The following is a 21168-nucleotide window of genomic DNA, read 5'->3' as shown; positions in this document are numbered from 1 at the left end:
AAATAGTTTCTCCTGCTTGTCCTGTATTGAGACTCAAAAAAGAGACAACCCTCGGCATTGATGTTTACGGAGCACCACAAAGCGTGGATATAGGTTTCCCAAAGTGCTGAGTCAGCCTCACCTGCTCCTCCCAGGATAACAGCAATCCCAGAGGGATGTGAGACCAGTAAAAATGGTACTAGAAAAACCTACCGCTGACATTCCTTTCCTACTGTGATATTTACAACCTGATGAAAAGAGGGAAAGTTTGTTTTAGCCACATGCTTTTCTCAGTTGCTCTGATGAGGTTGCCAGTAAAGGGCACAGACCAAACGGCAGGGAAGCTTTTTCACCCTGGGGGTGAGGTGCTGTAGTCTCACCTCTATCTCTTTTCCATCACAGAGGCAAAGAAGTGCCAACCTGACCAGCTGTGGAACTGATTTAACAGTGATTACCCCTACAGCCTCCAGCTCAAGTTCTGAAACAACGGTCCCTCAATACCAGTGTGGGAGAACCACCTTCAGGAGGACACTGTAATAGCATGCAGGAGGCACCGGCAAACCTCGGGGTGACTGGTGATACCAGTAGAAGGCCATGGGGGCACATCTGCCAAATACAAGATTCAAGTTCACTGCCTGGACTAGCTTCCCACAGCTGGGGAATTGAGAGCGAATAGCACCCCACGGGAGGTTTAGAAGGGAAGTATGGTAGGGCTGTCTCTTTTGTTCTGTACTTATGATCCCTAGTGGAAATAGAGTGGTGGACTATACTGACTCAATGCAGATGCCTCTGAAGCATCTGGCTGAGTGTCTGACCCTTCATCTCTCCAAAGAGCCAGAGCTGTCACAGAGGAGTACAATCCCACCAGGCCCAGATTTTACAGCCAGCCTGGACACTGTGACCCAGCAGGGTGTCTAAGGAAAGCCAATGCCATACTTCAGAAGGCCATCAGTCCCCTTTTTAGAAAGACAGTACCATCTCTCACCAGTCCCACACCTTCCTTGTGCTACAGGAGGTCAGCAGAACCCAGTCCATGCTCCAGTCTATAGGAGTGAGAGGTGACATTAAAGCTGCGTTGCAGGCTGCAAAACTGGCCTGTCTAGTTGGGATGGAGAGAAGCCAGGATGAACCCGGCAGTGGGGACTTTCTAGCCCTTTCTACAGCAGCCTTTTGTGTATAAAGCTCCAAGGAGGGATGCATCCCCAAGAGCAGCACCGTAGCTTTCCTCCTGCTCTAGGACCCAGAATGCCAGACACAGCTCACTGGCAGATTTAGAAGAAGCCAATAACCAAAGTTGGGGTCATGAGGGAGGGGGCAAGAGATGGTAGTGTCACACTGTAAGTGGACAGATACAGGCCTGACTACAAGAGAGCGTGAGGCAGGAGCCAGTGTGGCAAATTTCACACTCAGTGCCTGAGACTTGAAAGGCCCATTTCTAAGTGATTTGCAGTGGTTGCGGGCAGTAATGAGAGAGAGGAAGAAGGAAAAGGCCAAAGAGGCCCCAAGGAGGAGGAGAGGCAGTTACTCAATGCTGGGCTTGACCAGGTACCCATTGAAGGTGATGTACACATCAACATCATCACTGTAAATGGCATTCTCCCGCTCCCGCTTGTAGAGCCTCACCCAGATCTCATCATTTTCCTGAAGCTCTAGCATGAGGCTCTGGCTCTGCATGATGCTGCGGTCGCTGGGCTGGGCATACAAGATGACTGCCTCTTCTTCATTGTGCATGATGTGCATGTAGGTCTCCTTGAAGTTCCAGGTGTGGACGTTGAGGCTGAAATAGTAAAGTCCACCTACATAGCAGTAGAATTTGCCATTGAACATGTCAAAGTGGCTGTAGAGGTTGACGAAGACAGTGTCGAAGATCAAGACCTGGTAGCCCTCGCTGCTGTGCAGTGCTTTCTTGCGACCAACAGAGAATGCAGCATACTGATGCTTGCAGGGGTCTCCTGCTATGCCCATCTGTCCTTTACTGCCTTTCTGGCCCTGGGCTCCCCTCTCACCTCGTGGTCCTTCTTTGCCCCATTTCCCTGGCATCCCAGGCTCTCCCCGATCTCCCTTTTCTCCTGCAAGAGAAAGCAGAGGACACAACTCCTGTGTGATACCAGAGGGAGAGGTGGAAGTGGTGGCGAGAAAGCCTAATGAGGAGGCAGAGGATTGCTCCATAATGGGGCAATGCCAGAAAAAGGAACACTCCTGAGGTTCACAGTATCATTGTTCTTCATGGGAAAGGAGCTAACAGAGATCTGGGTGCAGCTGGGGTTTCTTCTTTTATGACCCCCCCTGCTCACCACATGATATGGCCTTGCTGGAGACAGGAGAACCTGTCCCTAAGAGACTTCAGTCTGAGAGGGAGCCCAGCAGTACAAAGTACTACTGTGGCTTTTGACCTCTTCTTTGTCCTCCGCACTCCTTTATCTCCAGGAGGATGCTGCAATAGCATATAGGAGGCAGGGACTGACTCTGCCTTGCTACACACCTCCCCTATGGCCCAATTACCCATGTAGTGTGCACACTGTTGTTGCTGTAGGCTGGAGAAGGGGAAGAAGTGCTAAAGCCTGTGGGAGAATATGACTCAAGAGGAACAATGAGGTGGGTCAGAGGAAAAAGATGCAAGCTGGACTTGGTGATTGTGCAGTGCAAATTAGAGGGGTGGTACTTTGACAATACCAGCATCCTTTGGGCATCCTGTATAATTAATATTGCAGTTCTATCCTGGGGTTTGGACAGGCATCAATACAGAGAGAAAGCAGCACCAGAATGTACTTTGTGTATAGAGAGAAGAGATGGGAGTCAGAGAGAAGCCTCCAGCACAAGTGACAGCATCTCAGATTTGTGTCCTGCTCTTTTCCTCCTCTCCATTCCCTGCATGGTAATGCAGGTCGCCCTGCAACACATTGCTCTGGCCCAGGCTTCTATCTGCCCCAGTTCTGAGCCTTGATGGACTGCAGCTATTTCTAGGCTGGGCAGGGAAGGGGGAACATCTGCCCAGCTAGCCCAAAGGAACCACAGAGCAACAATAAGTGAATGCAGCAGCATCCAGCTGGGAACAAGCTTTTGCCCACAGCAAAGGCTAAAAGGGGAGCCCTGAAGGGAGGAGCTGATCTAAAATAGGGAGCCTTTTCCCGTTAGCCAAGCCATCCAAAGCAGGGTGGAATGAGCCGGGGGTTGCTGCCAGTTAGCCTGAAGGTGCTTACAAATAGCTGCTCCCTCCCTTTGCCCTCTTCCTGCTCCAAAATTCATGGGATCCATGGAGCTGGAGAAGGTTTTCCCACAGCCTTCTCAGGTGCCAGTGCCTACCCTCCACACATGCTTATTTTGCAGCTGGATAGAGACTTCTCTTTCCCTTAGGCACTATGGGACTCTGGAAGTCTGAAACAAGGAAGGTATCCTCCCATCTTGGCAAGTGACTGCCACTGCCTCTCCTGTGCTAGGAGGCAGGAAGAGCTAGTAGCAGGCAGCATCCTGAGACACAGAAGTCACAGCATGGATGCAATGACTTCCCTTTGCTCAGGCTACTCTTGGTCACAGCACAAGACATCCCAGGGCCAAGATGGGCACTTACCCTTCAGTATGGTGATGTTGATATAGGGACGGACCTCCGGCATTGGGTAAGGCAAGTGATGGTGGCTTGGGGGGAGCCGTGGGGCATCTGTGGAAGAGTCCAGTGGGTCACAACAGCGTTTGCAAGCACCAGAGGCTGGTTCTGTGAGGTTGGGCTCATCAGTGGGTGCCCCAAGCACAAGAGGGAGAAGTAGGAGGGTCAGGGGTGTGCGCAGGTAAATTGTGTCCATGGTGACCTGGGAAGATATGAGGAAGTGCCAGAGGTGTAAGAAGGGGAGGACACGGGCAATGGAGTAGAAATCACCACAAATCCTCTTTCTGTGGCTGAAAATGGCATGGTCCTGTGGCGGGAGTTAACATGCTTGAAGTCCCTGAAGGCTCAAGGATGCAATGTGAGCGATAACCGCATGGCCCAAGAGGATGTCCTTCTGCCCAGACCAATGGAGACTAGGTGCCCTTGCAGAAGGCTTGGCCCTCACTAGCCAAACCACAGGAGCCACTAGAAGGTTCAGTCTCCAGATACAGGAAGAAGACATGGCAAACCACACCCTCCCTTTTGCAAAAGCATGTTCTGGTAGGCTGCTAAATGTATGAGGAGGGCTATAAAAATCTTCTCCAGTCCTCCAGTCACTAGGTATCAACTCTTCATGGGAGTCCAACCCAACAACCCCCCTGTCCCAGCTGGAGTCTGACCCATCTCTCTCTTCAGAGGGGCCCCTTTCCATTTCCCCACACCAATTCCCATCCCTCCCGACCCCAGGGCTCAGCTGGGTTCTCAGCCAAACCTCAGCACCTTTCCAAGGGGATGACGGCTCCTCCAGGAGCAGCGAGCAGTGCTGGGTTTTTGCGGATGGACCGGAGGGGAGCTGCTCCTCTGCAGAGGGTAGGGAAGCAAAGCGCGGAGCAGGCAGCCTGCAGAGAAATATGCTTACGAAAGACAGACACGCAAACAAGCCGAGCAAGCCCCTCTCGCAGCCTCTGCCCCCCTTCCCTCTGCCTGCGCCCCACTGCAGCGTGGCAGCTCACCCGGGAGGCTGAGGGCTCCCCTCGGTGCTTCCCAGCCCCTGATCCAGGGCTCCCCGCTGCCTGCAGGGCCGGCCCCCCGGCCCATGGCTTTAAGAAAGCTGGCTCTTGGCACAGGCACTGCTGAGCGCTGGCTTGGACCTGCTCCCTCCCCTCTCCTCTCCCTCCCTCTCCCTCCTTGGCTTTGGGCGCCCTCCGTTGCAAACCGGCTTGGGTTTCGGTGCCTTTTAACTCTTTCCTAGATAGTGCCTTGTCTTTATGTATTTTGGTTTGCTCTTTTTTCTCTGCCTTCTTGCTTCCAACAGCCTTCCTCTGGTCAGCCACGCAGGCAGCATAGATTGCGGCTCCCTGTGCAAAGGGTGGGCAGGCAGCAGGGCAGTGTCCCACCCTGAGCACCGAAGGATGGGCAAGGCGAGGTGCATCAGTGCCTTCCTTCCGGTGGGATGGTGCATGACTCTGCTCTCCTTTGTATTAGTCTGTTATCCCATGGGCTATGGGTCCCAGCCCCTCATTTGCTGGCCACACTCCCTCCCCAGCTGTGCTTGTCCCACTCGGTCTCCACACTTCATCTTTCATTCTCTCCTGCATTGTTTCTTCTGCACGTCACTGTGGCCTCTTGCCCCAGCATGATGTTCTAGCGGGTTTATGTGCCAACTGGGAGAGGCATCAGTCCTTTCTCTCTCTAGTCATCCCCTCTCCCTGGGCAGAGCCCAAAGCCTTGCACTCTGGCGTGTGTCATGCCCCGGTCATGTTCCCTGGTTAGATCCCAGCTGCCTGCCAGCAAAGCTGAGAATCTGAAGCAAACCCTGGCCGTGATCTTTGCCCCCAGCCTGGCGCCAAGCTGATGTGCTTATGCTGTTGGGGTAAGCACCATGTGAATGCACCAGTACCTTGGAATGAAGGGCATGCTGCAGAAAGGGATGGACAGGATGGCTTTCCTTACACTGCAGAATCTGTTGGAAGTGGATTTGGGGGATTCTACCCAGCAGCAAAACTGGATTTGCAAGCTTACACCCTAGGGAACATGCACATATTTATCTCTTGGAGGCAGAAGGAAGCTCTCTCCTGCGGGGCCCAGAAGTGCCAAGTCAGCACTGTGCCTCCAGCAGTTTCCAAGAGAAGCTGTTGAAGGCTCCAAGGTTTCTGAGGGGGAAGGATTTTTGTGTGTGTCTACGTGTGCTTGGACTTCTCTTTGCTGTTTTCCTTCTCCCACTTGGTTGGTTTGGGAATGGGAGGCCCCGCTTCCCAGAGAGTGGCTGGCGTTTGGCAGGACCCCAGCACCACTGGAGAAGCAAGCGGAAAACTCTGGGAAAATATGTGCCGCGAGCTGGGGGGAAGGGTGGAACGGGGGCTGGGAAGCCTGGAGATATTCTCAGGCTGCTTGTCAGCCTGGAGCTCAATGAACATGGGCTGAATATGCCTCCCAGCCGGGATGGGAAGAGAACCAAGAAATCCTCTGTTGTGCTCGTGAGTTCTTAGCTGGGCTCCAGCACTGACGTTCAGTGAGCCCCACCGCAAGTCTCACACGTCTGCCTGTGCCTCAGTTTCCCCTTGTGGAAAATGAGAGGGGGAAAGGCCAGGGCAATACCTCTTGCTAATGGAGCCTTGCCAGCTGACAGAAGCTGGGTTTTGTGACCCATTGTGTTGTCTGCTCCTGCCTGCTGCTGGTGGGGATTTGGCAGCTGACAGTACTATTGAAAGCCAATAAATTTTCTGGGGTGTGTGAGAGCTCAGACACTGACACTGAAGGCAAAGTTCCTCTCCGTCCCATCAAAGCTACTGCAGTCCCTCACTCCCTTGGGTGTTCCTGCCTGGCTTATTTCCAATCATTCTATTATCCCCTTTTGCAGCCCTTGACCTTATGTCTGCCCTCCTCTGCTTTTCCAAAGGGGAACAGGTAGCAGGGAGGCCAATGTCCTCATTTCCATCCCACATTTCCATCTGCACTCCTGACCTGCTTACAACCAAGCAAATGTTCTCTGTGGAGGACCTCATCAGCTGGGGCCTTCGCCTTTGTCTCATCTGACTGCAAGAACAGCTCACAGTGGGCAGTGAGCAGGACTTTGTAGTTAATGTCTTGTCTAAGCTGAATAGGGACCCACAGGGAGCCAGCAAAGACTTGCCCTGGTGGCACTGCCCAGCTGGGCAGCAGTTATGCCACTAAAGACACTTTTTGCCAGGGTAATATCACCCTGCCCCCTGAAAGGAACTGTCTGTACCAGCAATGTTTTGCCAGGGCAGCCCTATTTGCAGGAGGTCTTGGCTTGTACGGCCGAGTGCTCAAAGATACGAGTTTTGATAATGCTATCCAACTGCTCTGCCAGCCACACTTCTAAGTGTAAACCAAGCCTGAAGGCACCTTGTGTGCTCAACAATCTTCCCTCTTCCTCATCACACACTTGGCCTTGGAGGCAGCCCAGGGAAGCTCTGGCCAGACTGGATTGCAATAATCCCTGCTCAAAAACAGCTGCTTCCTCCTCCTCCTGCATTTCCTCCCTTATCTGCAACCCCCCCAACACAGGCTAAATAGGGGGATACAGCCTGGCTCTCCCCAGTGACTGTCTCCATCCCATCAACCCTCTCTACCTCAGGTACAGAAGGAAGGAAATGACTTTGATGTTTCCTTCCCCTGTCCAGCCCCTGTGTACAGCTCAGCTTCCCTGCTGCACATGTGGATCCCCTGCTCTGCTATACATACACACATACTTGCATCCACCTGCTGACATACACACATTCACACTTCACTGCTCCTCCCTCCCCAAAACCTCCGGAGCAGAGGTACCAACCGCACCAAGAGGCAGAGAAACATCCCCTTCTCTTCCCCTTCCTGGATGCTTCTCCCCTCCAGCTGCTTTCCCTTTCCCCTCTTCCCCAACCCTTTGTCCCTGCTCTCCGAGAGCATCGCAAGCCGGGAGGGGAAGCGGAGGAGCTCTTACCTCCGGTCCCCTCCGGAGGGGTCCCGCGCTGGGTTATCTGTATCCTCAGCTGCTCCTGGCTAGCAGCGCGGGGAGGGAGGGCTGCCGGGGCCCAGCTGACTCCACACAGATGCTTGCCAAGTGCTCTTATGTAATTACTGTCTTCCCCATCCTGCCTCAGCGGCCTTTGTGAGTGCCTCCCCTCCTGCTCTGGCCCGTGTCAGGCTTGGCTCTCCCTCCTTCCCTCCCGTCCTTTCACCCACCCCACACAGCATCACACAATTTGCTCAGCTCAACAGCTGATTCCTTCTGGAAGCAAAATTCAGGCTTTTGGCTACTGCCATTGCTACCCTTGGAAAGAGAGCTCACGTGTCGCAAGAGCTGGGAACAGATGCTCTGCGCTCACCTCCTCTCCATTCACTGCCCAACCGCTGCCAGGTACCTTTGCCTTGCCATTCTTTAGTGCAAAGGGGGCACCTGAGACATGGAAATGTGGCAGTGTGTTTTGATGTTCAGTAGTTTGGGGTGCCCATGGGCTACCCTGGAGCAGCAGCTGGCCCTCTGCCATGTCGGCATCACTGATCACGTCTGGCCAGGCTGCGGGGGGAGTTGGGAAGACTAGATGACCTTTAAAGGTCACCCTTCCAACTCAAACCATTCTGTGATTCTATGACAAGATGAATCTTTTCCAGCCTGTGGACTCCATGGCTATGCACAAGGCTTGTGTAACAGCCAGCCCTCATTACCCAGGAGCATCAGCACGGTAAGAAGTTATTGGTTTAGGATATTTTATACGTCACTGAGGATGAGCAGGCCTGTTGGATATCAGCTGCGTGGCTACATTTCCTTTTAAACTTCTGCCCGTGCAGGGCTTGGACCAACCGGGAATGACACATTCCCTGGCTGCCATGTTCAAGGATGCTTGTGCCAGCAGGGATTGCTGCTGTGTGCTGCTTGTCAGCCTGGATTGTCTCACACAGAGATCGAGGGCTGGCAAAGCCACTGCATTTTCCTGCTGTGTGTTGCTGAAATGCCACGTTGCTGAGGAGCATCTGGAGGAGCCCTACACCTGTACTCACTGCTGCAGCAAAGCTGTTGCTAGACTTGGCAGTCTCCAGCACTGAGCATGAAAGCAGGAGCTTGTCTCCCACTTCCTGCTGCCCCCACAGCTTGTCCGAGACACCGCATGTTTGCCAGATGCTGCAGAACAGGGTATCAGAGGCTGGCTGACAAGCCACGTCAGTTGGATGTGCCTTTCAGCTAAGGAGGCATTACTCAGGCTGCCACTTTCCCCACAGGTAGCTTGTCCAGCTCAAGTGTCCCACCTCTTACCACCGAGACAAGAAACGCTGCTGGTATCCACCCCAAAGGCTGGCATGTGATTACAAGCGCTAAGCCTACTGCAACCAGAGAGACTTGTGAGCATCTAGGCCCAGCAGCTTGGTGACATTGCAGCCTGGTTGAGGCAGTTCTTAACAGTAACCTTCAGCCGAGCCTGCTACATTCTGCCTTTCTGGATCTAAATGCCTCCTCCTCCCATCCACTCCTATGTAGACCCAGGAGCTTTGACCCCTGTGCTGTCCTCACACGCTTCTAGCCCTGCTCTGAGCAGTTACCAACAGATCACTTCTGTGGGCATCCCAACTCACACAAGGAGTGTTAAGGAAGGGCGACAGTGGTTAGGGCAAGAAATATCTTTTTCAGAGGTACCCATGAGCTTTCTCACCAAAGAAACAAGCACTTTGAGGTGAGAGGGGGAAAGGTGGTATTTAGGAGCTCACAGAAACTCTTGGATCTGTGACAGGTTCTTCCCACTAAGGGAACCACCCTGACACTGAGGGAGTTGAAACAGAGTGCTTCCCCCCTTTGTTTGGTAGCACTATCCTGATGGGAAGAGACCTTTTAGCAGGGCCTGTTGCAATAGGATGAGAAGTGATCCTTTTAAACAAGAGGAGAGATTCAGGCTGGATGCGAGGAAGAAATTTTTTATTTTGAGGGTGGTGAAACACTGGCACAGGGTGCCCAGAGAGGTGGTGGATGCTCCATCCCTGGAGACATTCAAGGCCAGGCTGGATGTGGTTCTGGGCAGCCTGGTCTGGTTGAAGGTGTCCCTGCTCATTGCAGGGAGTTGGACTAGAATGAGCTTTGAAGGCCCCTTCCAACCCAAACTATTCTATGATTCTATGGTCCTAGAACCAGTCAACAAGGTAAGAGTCCTCCCATGTTCTCTGGCCATTTGACCCAGCTCGAGCATGCTCATTACTCCATCTTCAAGACAACAGGGCATGTGCACATTTTCTACCCATGCAGAAAAGCTCGATGCATTTCACAGCAGCATACCTCTGCTGCAACCATATGATGACTTCCAGTAGCTACAACGCCTCTGAGAGGTTGAAAAAGGGTTCTGCATGGATCTCCAGGCGAATATGTGGGAATTGCAAGAAGACAGTGCTGTGGCAGAGGGGTCCCAACGAAAACCCCCACAACACCCCACGCTCCCTCAGCCAGCACACCTCGGGGTGTGCAGGGGTGTTGAGACATCCCCGCTTGGCACAGCCCTGCCTCAAACCCGAATTAAACAGGGAGAAGGCAGGGGCGTGAGGAGTAGGCAGGCTGCGGCTCCCGGCTCCTCGTCCCCCGCCCGCACAGACTCCAGTCCCCTATCCCGGCTCCCGGCGGCTGCCGACTGCCCCCTGCCGGCCGCGCTGCGCCTGCTCCTGGCTCCCTCGCGGCGCTGCCTCGGTGCCCGCTGCTCGTCCTGCCCACGGGTGGCACCGGTGGCTCAGGCTCCTTCGTCCTCTCTGCAGCCTCCCGCCCAGCACTGCCCCAGCTAAAGCCCACCGAAGGAACAGAGTGATCCGTGCGCGCCCAGGTCGTGAGTCAAGGCGTTCCTACCGTCTTCCCACCCGGCCCTGTTTGTCATGGATAGGACATGCTGCAGCCCAGGCACGTGTCTGCAGTTGGCTGCAGTTGATGTGCTGGGGATGTGTGTGTGTGTTTGTGCATGACGTGGTGTGAGATCTGAGCAAGCCGCCTGCCTTGTGCATGGCGTTTGCATATTTTATGCTTGGGAAGGCAAAGAACACCAAGTTTTCAGGAGCAAATATTTGCATATTTTCCAGTCGTTCAAGCAGATAAAGCATTTCCATTCTCTGTTGAATCCTCAGGAGAGACAGACACAGCTTCTGTTCGATGGTGTTTCCTGCCTCTCATCTACTGGCTACTCTATTTCCACAACTGGTTAACTGCTTCCTGCCCACTCGCCACACCCGCCTAGCCCATGGTCCTATAGAATAGTTGAAGCAGAACATGGCCTGGACAGGTTTGCTGTTGCCTGAGCTGAGCTGCTGTGTTTCCCTGCTGCCAACAAATACAGCGGCTCCCTAACAACAGCTTCAAATGACATTAAGTGTGGGCTGTGTTACTAACAGCCTGGAAATGCATCCTCACCTCTCCACACTGGAACCCCTCTCCAGTCACCATTCTCAGCTCTCTCAGTTTCTCTCCGGCAGAGCTCCACTGCAGAGGAAAAGGTTCGCTCTGAGTGGGTCTGAAGCTGCTCCAGGCCACTCTTGGGCTGGCAGAAATGTGTGTGGGTGCCCACATATGGTGGGTTTGTCTATGTGGAGGGGTCATTTGCAAGGTCCAGTTGCCATCTCCCAGTTTCAGCCCACATCTGGACTTTGCATATGAAGGAGTACATGCCATGTTCTTGCATTCATGCTTAGGCCAAGATACATGCATGCAATCACATAAACACTCATTTGTATGCCTCTCTGTATCTACATATGTATATGTATCACATACATATGCCTCTCTGTATCTGCTCTTGTTCATCCTGGCACATGAATATTAAACTCTATGAGCAGCTGGCAGAATGGGCTTTCCATGTTCCTAACACCCCATCTATGATCAAGCATTTGCTGGGAAGAGGCATTGCACAATGCTGCCAAAATCACTGCAGCCCTTTCTAGTCTCTCAGCTCCAATCTCTACGTGATGAGAATGAAACCTTTTGTGCAGCACAGAGCTTGATGGAGCCCTTATCTCCATGCCTCTGCACCCAGAATAGAAAACTCCATTTCCATATCTGACTGGGACAAATCCCCCTCAACACAGCCAGAATTTCACTCAGTCCCTAAGCAGGGTCCCCATGGCCTCTGAGTTTCCTGAGTCAACCTCACCATCGTTAGAAGAGGGAGAGGGATGACGAGGGCAGCTGGTGGTATCACCACAGGAAAAGATGGGGATTCATGAGGAGGAAGGCAAAGCTGAAGAGAGAGGGAGGGTTGAGGAGGCAGCAAGGTACTGCCCACCATTCCAAACATCTGTTCCAATGAAAATCAACCTTTTAATCAATGGTGACAGTTTACAAAATTTTGTAGTGTTCATTTTCTCCTCATGAATTTCAGACAAAAAAACTCTTTTCTTTTCCCTCCTCCAGTCTTATTTTTGGTTCATCTCCTTTTTATTTTTTTCTCCCGATTTGTCACTGAAAAATAAGACGCAGCATAGGGAGGAGGAGGAAACACAAGACAGAAAAATACGATGCTTGTGACCCTCTCCTTTTAAACTCCTGTTTAAACTAAATACCCCTTATTTTTGCAGGTCTCCCTGGGATACAACTGGTTTTCCTCAGCAGGCTCCCCTGCAGAGCTGCCTTGCTAGTGGGCTCAGACTCCATGTATCACAATGATGTCTCCTTGGCACACCAGTTTGGTGCTGACATCCCCATGCTTGGGCTCTTCAGAGATGTAGGTATTTTAAGAAGCCAGCCAGTTGGTGGAGTTTCTTGAGTGGTGACTTGCAGCAGATGGAGCTGCAAAGGCGTGCGAAGTGAAGTCTCAGCTCAATTCAGTGGTGAAGGAGAGCAGCTCTGTTAAGCATGGTGGCAACTCCCCCCCCCCCCCCAATGGCAGATGGGCAGCCCCTTGGTGGAGAAGGAAACCCTTCCTATATGTGCCCCCCACCCATCTGAGATGCCTCCTGCAAGGTCTTCATTCACTGTCACACGCCTTCTTCAGTGCTTGGTCACCAACCACCAACAGTGCTACATGCTTCCCAGCTACTACCATTTCTCCTCTGTCCTACACTGATGGCTGTGCCAATGGTGCCCAGTATTCACTTTGCCCTGCTCCTCACTGCAAGAGGAGCAACACAGCCCTCTACTTAAAGTGCTGTGCTGTCTGTCTGTCCAACCCCTTGATAGCTAGTCCTTTTTATCTTCCTACTATTTGTTACCCCATATATAGGCAGGATCTTTCTTTGGCAGTTCATTCCACTAGGATTTGTTGTGATTCCTCCAGTGGATGCTATGGGAGCTCCCCAAAAAGAAGAGGCTTTTTTAGTCCAACAGACTGTGTATCCCTCACCCATGAATAGTTTGGCTGCTTTTCTCACTGGGGCCCACAGTGTGGGCAGCTGATGCATGGATTGAAGGAGGACGAGATGTGAAGAAGTAGCAGGGGATAGAAACTGAGAACCAAGCACTTTCTTTTCCCCACGAGTTGAGCCTGCCCTCTGGTGTGTCTGACTGTCCATTCTCAGGGGTACTTAGTAAGATGAGCTAAGGCATAGACGTGTGGGATCACTGGTAGGTCAGGTCCTGAGGCTGAGCCTACAGGTATGGACAGCTTGGCACTCACATCTCAGGACGGAGGACTCACAGGGACAATCCTTCTCTGTCAAGGAGGTGATGGTTGTACCAGTGTCTGAAAGTGTGGCTGAAAGCATGGCTGACTGTCTTTTCTTGGTCATGTTTGGAGCCCCTTTCCATCCTTCCTCTGCTCTTTGGCTTGGCTAGGACATGTCTCATCACCTGATACCCTGTCATGGTCCTTTCCGAACTCAGGTGCTCTGCACTGCAATTCCCCCGATGCCTTCCAGGCCTCCACTTCACACATCACCTTTGGGTGACCTTGTCTTTTGCTTCTTCATAAAGTGGTTCTGTTCCCAACGTCCTCAGCTGCTGCAGCTTGCTCTGCTTCCCAGTCCAATGCTTTTATCTTCCGTCCCAGCACACCTGACATGAGCCATCCCTTCACATCTCATGACTTCTCTCAAGTCACCTGTGAGACATCTTTCCATCAGCCAGCTCTTGTCACTGGCCCTCCACTGACTGCCTTCTTCAGCTTCTCCTGACCTCAAGAAAGCTTTTCTCCTCCTGGTGGGTCCCTGCTTCCCATTTCTCCAATTATTTGTGGAGAAAAGTGCCCAGATATAATGAAAGGCTCTTCTGATATGAGAGCCTTCTTGGTGGCTGTAGCTTAGCAACAACACTCATGGGGAAGTTCAAGGTGTGGGGACAGACATTTAGCAGAGCCTGCAGGAATGAAGCCGAAGTGGAGAGAGAGACCTTCATCCCACCCACCCTTGTACATCACTGCTCCTCTAGCCTGCACACTCAGACAGGCCCACCCACAACCTCCCACCAACAACTGATGCACAGAAGCAACAACTCATCCAACGCAACACACATACTCTCACAGTCTTACCCAAGCATTCACATGTGCACATTTCCACATATGCTTGCATGCCTACACATCACTATCTACCCTTTAAACATCCCATAATGACATACACACGCTTCCACATCCATGTTTGTATACACTTATACACATGCACACCACCTTGTGCAGTTTTGTACACTTATACACACCCCACAGCCATACACTGATTAGCGTCAGTGCCCAACCCATTCATACCTTCCACTATCCCTGACTCCTTGATCTACAATCCTCTTCAGCCATTCCAATGCTCATGCAATGCATACATACTTCTGCATACACATACCTTTGTACACATGCAGACACATAGTTTCTTATTCATTCTTAGCCACTCTACTTTTTCCCAAAGACGAATCCATTCCTAGTATTGCCCAGACTCCTGCAACCATAGCTCTCACACAGCGAAGATTCCCCAACCTCCCTCTGCTCCCTGCCCCATCCTGTACTGATACATGCCTTGATCTCCTGTACCAGCCAAACATTACTCCATACAGAGATTAACTCATCTCAAAGACATTGCGTATTGCTAGGAAAGCCAAAGCCGTATCTATAGCACTCCACTCCCCTAAACACACAGGTTAGTTCTGCCCAGTTGGCCTTTGAAGTCCAAAGGCTTTTTGTTTATTTACAATAAGGCTTAGGGAGAGACAAAGGGAAAGGACATTTCAGCTTGTAGGAAACCCTGCCTCCAGCCCATGCTTCGTTGTCTTCTACTCTTGTTATACCTTCCACCAGGGTGCATAGGCACCAGGAAAGCACTGAAGAATGCAAGGTGCTGGAAAGAAGTGTCCCATCTGCTCTCTCAGGTAAGTCTCACCAGCCTGCCCAGAGTCCATGAGAGCCCTGGAAAGGAAGAAGAAGCTTTGAGTGGTCTCCAGCCACAACCAGCATGGGTAGGAGGAATGTTGTCCCCAAGACTTACTGGAGAGCTAAAAAGGGGTCAGCCATACGTGCAACTGGCTGATATGTCTTTGCTGCAGACATTTTTCCTCCCTGTTTTTCTTTTAGGGTAAACTGCTTCTCATGTTTATAAGGAAGATAATCAAGGTCCTGGGATGCCTATTCATTCTATATGCCATTTGAGGACTTCCTTGAGGTGCCAGAATCAAATGGCAGCTGATGCCCTTCACCAGTGGGTCATCTAAGGATGGATCATGCAATTTAGGGCTGACCTTGCTTTCTCCATACTGTGAGTGCCCATCACCTCTTCACCTCTCCCTGGATTCAGTCCTTCCTTTACCTGGTACCACAAAAACCTCAGTTGTCTCTTCCAAAGCCAAGAGTAATGCCTTGTTTTTTCCAGAAGTTCATGGAGCCTTCTTCATCTTTAAACAGAGTCCTGGACTTTAATATTCCTTTGTATGAATGTCTTCCATTGCCTTTGAGGTCGAAAAGCACAGAGGGTGAAGGGGATCCCATGTCCCAGTGTCCCTTTCCCCCACACCATCCCTTTCATCATAAATAACTGACATGCAACTTGTTGCTCTTTTCGCATCCCCCAGGCTCCTCGGGGAGTGGTTTTTGCTGGTTGCTTTCTCCTTCCCCACTGCTTAGAGGTTGCTCCTGCCTGTCATTACCATTCTGCGTGATCTTGCTGATCTCGCCCTCTTCCCCTTCATCGTCAGTCTTCTCGGGGGGGCACTCTGGCACCTCCTGGCTCTGGACACGGCGGGATGGCCGGAAGATGGCCCTCCGGAAGCCCTGCTTGAAGCGGTAGGAGAGGAAGCCATAGATGATAGGATTGGCACAGCTGTTGGCATACGGCAGCACCACCACGAGGAAGTAGACACCAAAGAGGGATGGCTCCTCTGGCAGTGGGCAGACAACATTGATTATGTTGAGGACATAGAAGGGGAGCCAACAAAGGATGAAGACAGCCACAACAGCCACCACCATGCGGGTCACTCTGCGCTCTGAAAGCTTGTGCTTGGAGGACAGAGCTCTCACCCGCCTGCCCGATGAACGAACCTTCACTACGATAAGAAGATAGCAGAGACAAATCACCAGCAGTGGCCCGAAGAAGCCCAGTGTGGCAGTGTAGACGATGAAGCCAGCTCTCCATACCGAAGCAGGCTCTGGCCACTGGATGTGACAAGTGTTCATCCCTAAAGGAACGTCTGAGAAGACGACCACGGGCAGCACCACTACAGAAGACAGGACCCACACAGTTGCACTCACAGCCTTGGCCACCCGTGCTGTTCTCCATTTGGAGGACTTCCCTGGGTGGACCACGGCCAGGTAGCGATCGACACTCATCACCGTCAGGCAGAAGATGCTGGTGAACTGGTTGATGGCATCCACAGCCATCACCAGGCGGCACATGAAAGACCCAAATGGCCAGTAGGACAGGGCATTTTGTGCAGCAAGGAAGGGCAGACCCAGCATGAAGAGCTCATCAGCTAGGGCCAGGTTCAAGATATAGACATTGGTCACCGACTCGCTCACAGAGTGCCGCAGGACCACGTAAATGACCAGAGAATTCCCAACCAGCCCCACCACACAGACAATGAGGTAGACCACGGGGATGAGGACACCACTGAAAATTACACCAGGGCTGGTGATGGTGGAGCTGTTGGGGGTGGTGAAGCCTGCCCAGCTGCCAGAGGCATTCCCCTCCTCGGACACCACTGGCGTGGGGAGGCTGAAAGCAGAAGTGTCCATAGCAGAAGCAGGGAACAGGCGCAGGGCAGTGTCCTTGCAGGATCAGTTACCAATCTGGAAGTGAAAGGAGGATAAAAAAGCCATTGATAGTGGGGACATGACAGCTGAACGGATAAAGCACAGATAAAAACACCACATTAACCGAGTGTAGGTGTGGATAGGCATGGGAAGTTGAGGTGAGTCTGTGGATGCTGGGAACTGCAAGATGTAGAACAGTTATCAACCCCATCTAATCCTGGGAGACACAGGAGTGGGCATGGAGTGACAAACAGGAACATGGCTCAATGTAGGTCAATGGATCCTCTCCCCGAGGGAAAATTCCTCTGGGAAAAGAGCCACATGCTAGTCTAGGTACAGGGAAATTTCTCTTCTTGCTAATGGCTTGAATACTGGGTCACCAGTGACCTGACTCTTGTTTATGAGTGGCAGGTGCCTTAGGAAAAAACAAGGGAAGAGCATCCAGTGACAAAGTGCAATTCCAGCTCTGGTTCACTCATTCACTGAGTACTCTCCTGCTTGCTGCAGCTCTTTTTGGACTGGCCAGGTTATCATGGGGTTGTTAGTCCCACCAGCAGAAACGAAAGCATCTCTACTCTCAGTCCAAGACAAGAGGCTGAGTTCAGCACCTGAGCTGAAGGCTTGCTGGTTTCTGTTAAACCAGTTTAGGAGTAAAGGAAGAGCTGGATTATGTGGGGTACACCAAGAAGGATCACGCCAGATTTCTCTTGTCTCTTTCTCTCTTGTTTTCTTTCACCCTGTAACACACTGCTAATGGAAGAGGCTTTGCCTGCCCCAGCTGTTTGCAACACCAAAGCAGTATCCCAGCCTTCCTAACCTGAGGTGCGCAACTGCCTGTCACATCAGGGTTTGGCATGGAAACAGCACTCAGCTCACTCGGGGAGAGCCTTGAACAAACAAGCTCTCCATTCACCACCAGCTCTCTGCTGACACTGGGTGAGAAGCTGCAGGCAGAGATGTGACAGATAAGGGAAGAACATGCCTTTTGTCAAGGTTCCAGATTTGTGAGATAGAGAGCCCAGCAAATACTCCAGGCCAGAGACACCCTGGGAAACCTTATGCATCATCTTCTTGATGAATTAGCTCCTTGGAAGAGAGGATGACTTGGTGGAAGAGAACAGGGACCCTGAAGCTCACCTTTACCCATCCCAACAAAAAGGGCTCTGAAGCTCCTCTGTTATGTAAATGAAAAACGGAAATCTCAAAGGACTCCCAATATTAACTACTTTCAGGAGGCCAGAAACACTCCAGAGACTTTTCCCCCAGATAGGATTTTCTGTACCACCATATCTTTCTTCACAAATGTCCTAATACTACAGGTTTCATTTGTTTTTGTAAGTGTCCTTCCAACTTCTGTATACCTTAGGGGAGACCTGAACTTCAGATGGATATCAGATAGGTAAACCCAACAGACTCCACAGGTGTATCAGATCTTATGTTGAAAGAACATCCTCTGATAGGCCCTTAAAGCCACAGTTGGGCAAATATGTCTTAAGGCTATATGCTCTACAGGCTACGGCATAAATGTTCCCTGTTATACTTAAATGAGCTTTAAAGAACTGGAATTGTTTAGACTTTCTTCATTTGCAGGTGCCTTGGGCTGTGACACACTACCTTGATAGAAGCCCATCTCTTGGGGTCCTGCAGTACAACATGTCGTGAGTGACTGCAACAAATGGGCAAAGGGATTTGAAACTATTTCTAAGCTCAAGGATCTTTCTTCTGATTTTTTTTTGTTTGTTTGTTTTTTTTAGTGCTGTTATAGTGATGCAAATCCCTTGTTGGAGGAAACAGGAGGCAGAGGCTTTTCTGGAGACAAAGAACCCTGCAAAGGGTGGCAGAGACCAGAATGGTATGTTCTCTAGAAGTTGAGGACCAAGTTAGGAATCCCTTTGGATGTTCCTCCAGAAGAACTTAAAAATAAAAAAGCATTTGGAGACAGAGCCCTACAAATATCAAATACAGATGGGGACACTCATGCTGGGGCTGAAGAGCATACGGGGAAGTGCCTGGGGTCCAGACCTCAAAGCTGGTTGTTCAGGCTGGGGTTTAGCAACCCAGTAAAGCTTGAGTTTGGAACTTCAGGGCTCAAAAGCCCTGTTAGAAATGCTAAGGCATGCAACACAAAGCACTGATTTACTAGAAACTTGTTCTCCTGCTCAGACAGCGGCAGTGGTGAAACTTTAAGCAAGCGTGGTCTGCCTGTGCCATTCTGACTTCGGCAAGTACCATCTACCAACTCAGATGCTGTATTACACACCCATTCTGGCTAGTTTGATGTCCTGTTGGACACCAGTGCCTCATCTGGGTTGGATCCACTCTACTGACTGCTTTGGCAACACCCACATAGGTAGGCATTGATGAGGAACCTTGCCCTCAGGCTGACTGGTAGTGTATTGGCATCTTCCTGGGGCTGTCCCTCAAGTGGAAAGTACCTGTTGCAAGTGACTTGGGATCCCCTAACACGTGCTGCCAGAATATAGCTGGTGCATACATCTGCAGAGCAGGAGGAAGGCAGAGAGGAAGGCAGAGATGCAAATCAGTGCCACCACTTTCTGTAGGAAAAAAAAAATTAATAAATGTCTGCACTGGAAGTGAGGAGGAGGTGGATGCTAAAAGCTGAGCCTGGACCTGGTTACAAAACAGCAACAGGATCTGGGAGGGACCGCAGAGGCCAACAGCCTCCAGTCCCTCTTGCCCCCATCTCTGACTGTCCCCCTTGTTTCCCACTGCCCTGCTGCAGCTCAGAACTTCCCCTGCCTCACCTCGGGGCTGAGTTCTCTGTTGGGGACCAGGCGGGGCTGGGGGGGTCGGAGGGGCTGGATGGGCATGTTTCCTCCTCTGGGACTGCAGAGTTAACTTCTGCATGGACTCACACCCGCGGGAGACATCTGGAAAGAGCCGCCTGGTACTTACGTGTCGCTGGGATGCACATTTTCCTCTGCTTCCCCGACAGAATCCGTGTCATGTTTTTTCCCCTTCCCTTTTCTTAAAGGCAACTGAGAAAAGCGGTCCGAGGAACGAAGAGGGTCCCACCGTGCGCTACCGGAGGCTCAAGTCCTGCCTCCCGGACCTGCCCATCTTCCCCTCCGTGGCCGGTGTTGGGCCGGGACCAGCTCCCATGCCCGCTGGTGTCCAGCCGGCCGTGCTGCCCTCCGGCCGGGGGTGCGCGGGCCCTCAGCCTCAAGGCGGCGGGGCTCTGCCCGCCGCTCCCGCCGCCATCCGCGGGAGACGGGGCTCGTCCGCCGGGCGAGACAGAGAGGAGCAGAGCGGCGGCTGCCGGGGGGGTCGGCCGGTGGCAGCCAATGGGCGCCACGCACGGGAACACCGGGAGAGAAAGGGAAGGAGGGGATGCGGGGGGAGAGAGCGAGGTGGGGAATAAAAGGGAGAGAAGGAGATGCAGGAGAGGGGCAAGGGGAGGGCGGGAGCGCAAGGATGAAGAGTGCGGTGAAAGAAGATGGGGATAGTGCAGAGAGGGATGCAGACAGCAGTTGTGTGGTGGGAGAGTAGTGTGTCTGTGGGGAGCTCAGCTCGGCTCCCCTGGCAGTGCAAAGCGCCTTATGAATCCCGTGAATGCCGAGGGAGAGGGGTTCCCTTTTCCGGGGATCTTGAAGGCAAGACCGGTGCTGCTCAAAGCCGCAGGAACACGGCAAAGCCTTCTGGCTGGGAACATGCTCAGAACCCAGCGTGGATGATGAGCACACAAACCCTTCTCCCTCCTGTTCTGCCCTACGAGCACCTCCAGGTGGATGGAGTGGAGGGCAGATGGGCAAACAGGGGATGACTGTCTCAACTCCCCCCCAGCCCCGCCTCCTCTGGCTCTATGCACAATCTCATATCTTTTGTACCTTCTTTGGAAAAAAGCTCCAGTTCCACAGCCCCGGACTCTCCTGCCAGGTTTCATATGAGGGCACCCAGAAGAAACGGGGCAGGGCAAAAAAATAAGCTCATTTGTGTGAGCAGTTCTGCCAGGAAGGTAATTAAGGATCTTCCCATCCCATTCCCTGCACAAAGTGCTTCTCTGTAGTGCTCACACCATTCCCTGCCCTGCAGCCAGGATCAGTGACTCTTTGTACTGTGCAGGCACACAGCTTTTGACATTTGGCACTGCTGTTATGAGCATTTGAGCTCCTAAGGCCAATTCCAGCATTACAAGAAGCAGGAAGTATCTCTGAGAGAGGAATATATCCAGGGTCTGTGCAATTTTATGTCCAGCCAGTGCCACTGGCAGGTGACCAGCTGAAGGAGGTGCAGGGCTTGAAAGCTGTCAGGATGCCTTAGCCTAGATCTTGGCCACAATGCTGTCTGGATGCATACAGAATGGCACAGGTAGCACCCAGTGGTTATCTCTGTCATGACAGGGCAGGTATCTGCAGCACCATGTAGGGAGCCGCTGAGCTCGTATCTTGGAAGAAATAGAGCTGTGCAACAGCAGAGCTCTTCTCAGGCCAGCTACAAGTTGCAGGACTTGTTAGCACAAGCGGAGTCACAGAATCACAA

The 21168-nt window shown here is 52.0% G+C and overlaps 2 protein-coding genes across 4 annotated transcripts; both read right to left on the bottom strand.

Moving 5' to 3' along the window:
• Nucleotides 1-696: 696 nt before the first annotated feature.
• On the bottom strand, nucleotides 697-7686 carry C1QTNF6 (C1q and TNF related 6). Of its 3 annotated transcripts, none has more exons than XM_057420664.1 (3): nucleotides 7506-7686; nucleotides 3548-3782; nucleotides 697-2048 (listed from the first exon to the last, which is right to left on the bottom strand). In XM_057420664.1, exons 2-3 carry the CDS (start codon nucleotides 3774-3776, stop codon nucleotides 1501-1503), a joined length of 777 nt encoding a protein of 258 aa, XP_057276647.1. In that variant the 5' UTR covers nucleotides 3777-3782; nucleotides 7506-7686; the 3' UTR covers nucleotides 697-1500. The 3 variants fall into 3 exon arrangements, with proteins under 3 accessions (XP_057276647.1, XP_057276649.1, XP_057276648.1); XM_057420666.1 differs by lacking the exon at nucleotides 7506-7686 and adding an exon at nucleotides 4573-4726; XM_057420665.1 differs by lacking the exon at nucleotides 7506-7686 and adding an exon at nucleotides 4340-4507.
• A 7017-nt stretch (nucleotides 7687-14703) lies between these two features.
• SSTR3 (somatostatin receptor 3) lies at nucleotides 14704-19939 on the bottom strand. Its single transcript, XM_057420655.1, has 2 exons — nucleotides 19585-19939; nucleotides 14704-16704 (listed from the first exon to the last, which is right to left on the bottom strand). Exon 2 carries the CDS (start codon nucleotides 16648-16650, stop codon nucleotides 15445-15447), a length of 1206 nt encoding a protein of 401 aa, XP_057276638.1. The 5' UTR covers nucleotides 16651-16704; nucleotides 19585-19939; the 3' UTR covers nucleotides 14704-15444.
• Between the last annotated feature and the right edge of the window lie 1229 nt (nucleotides 19940-21168).

Source organism: Pezoporus wallicus, unplaced genomic scaffold (genome assembly GCF_028554395.1).
Source record: "Pezoporus wallicus isolate ANWC-B61680 ecotype Strahan unplaced genomic scaffold, APGP_CSIRO_Pwel_v1 contig_2871, whole genome shotgun sequence".
NCBI lineage: Eukaryota > Metazoa > Chordata > Aves > Psittaciformes > Psittacidae > Pezoporus > Pezoporus wallicus.
This window is presented reverse-complemented; position numbering and strand designations above follow the sequence as displayed.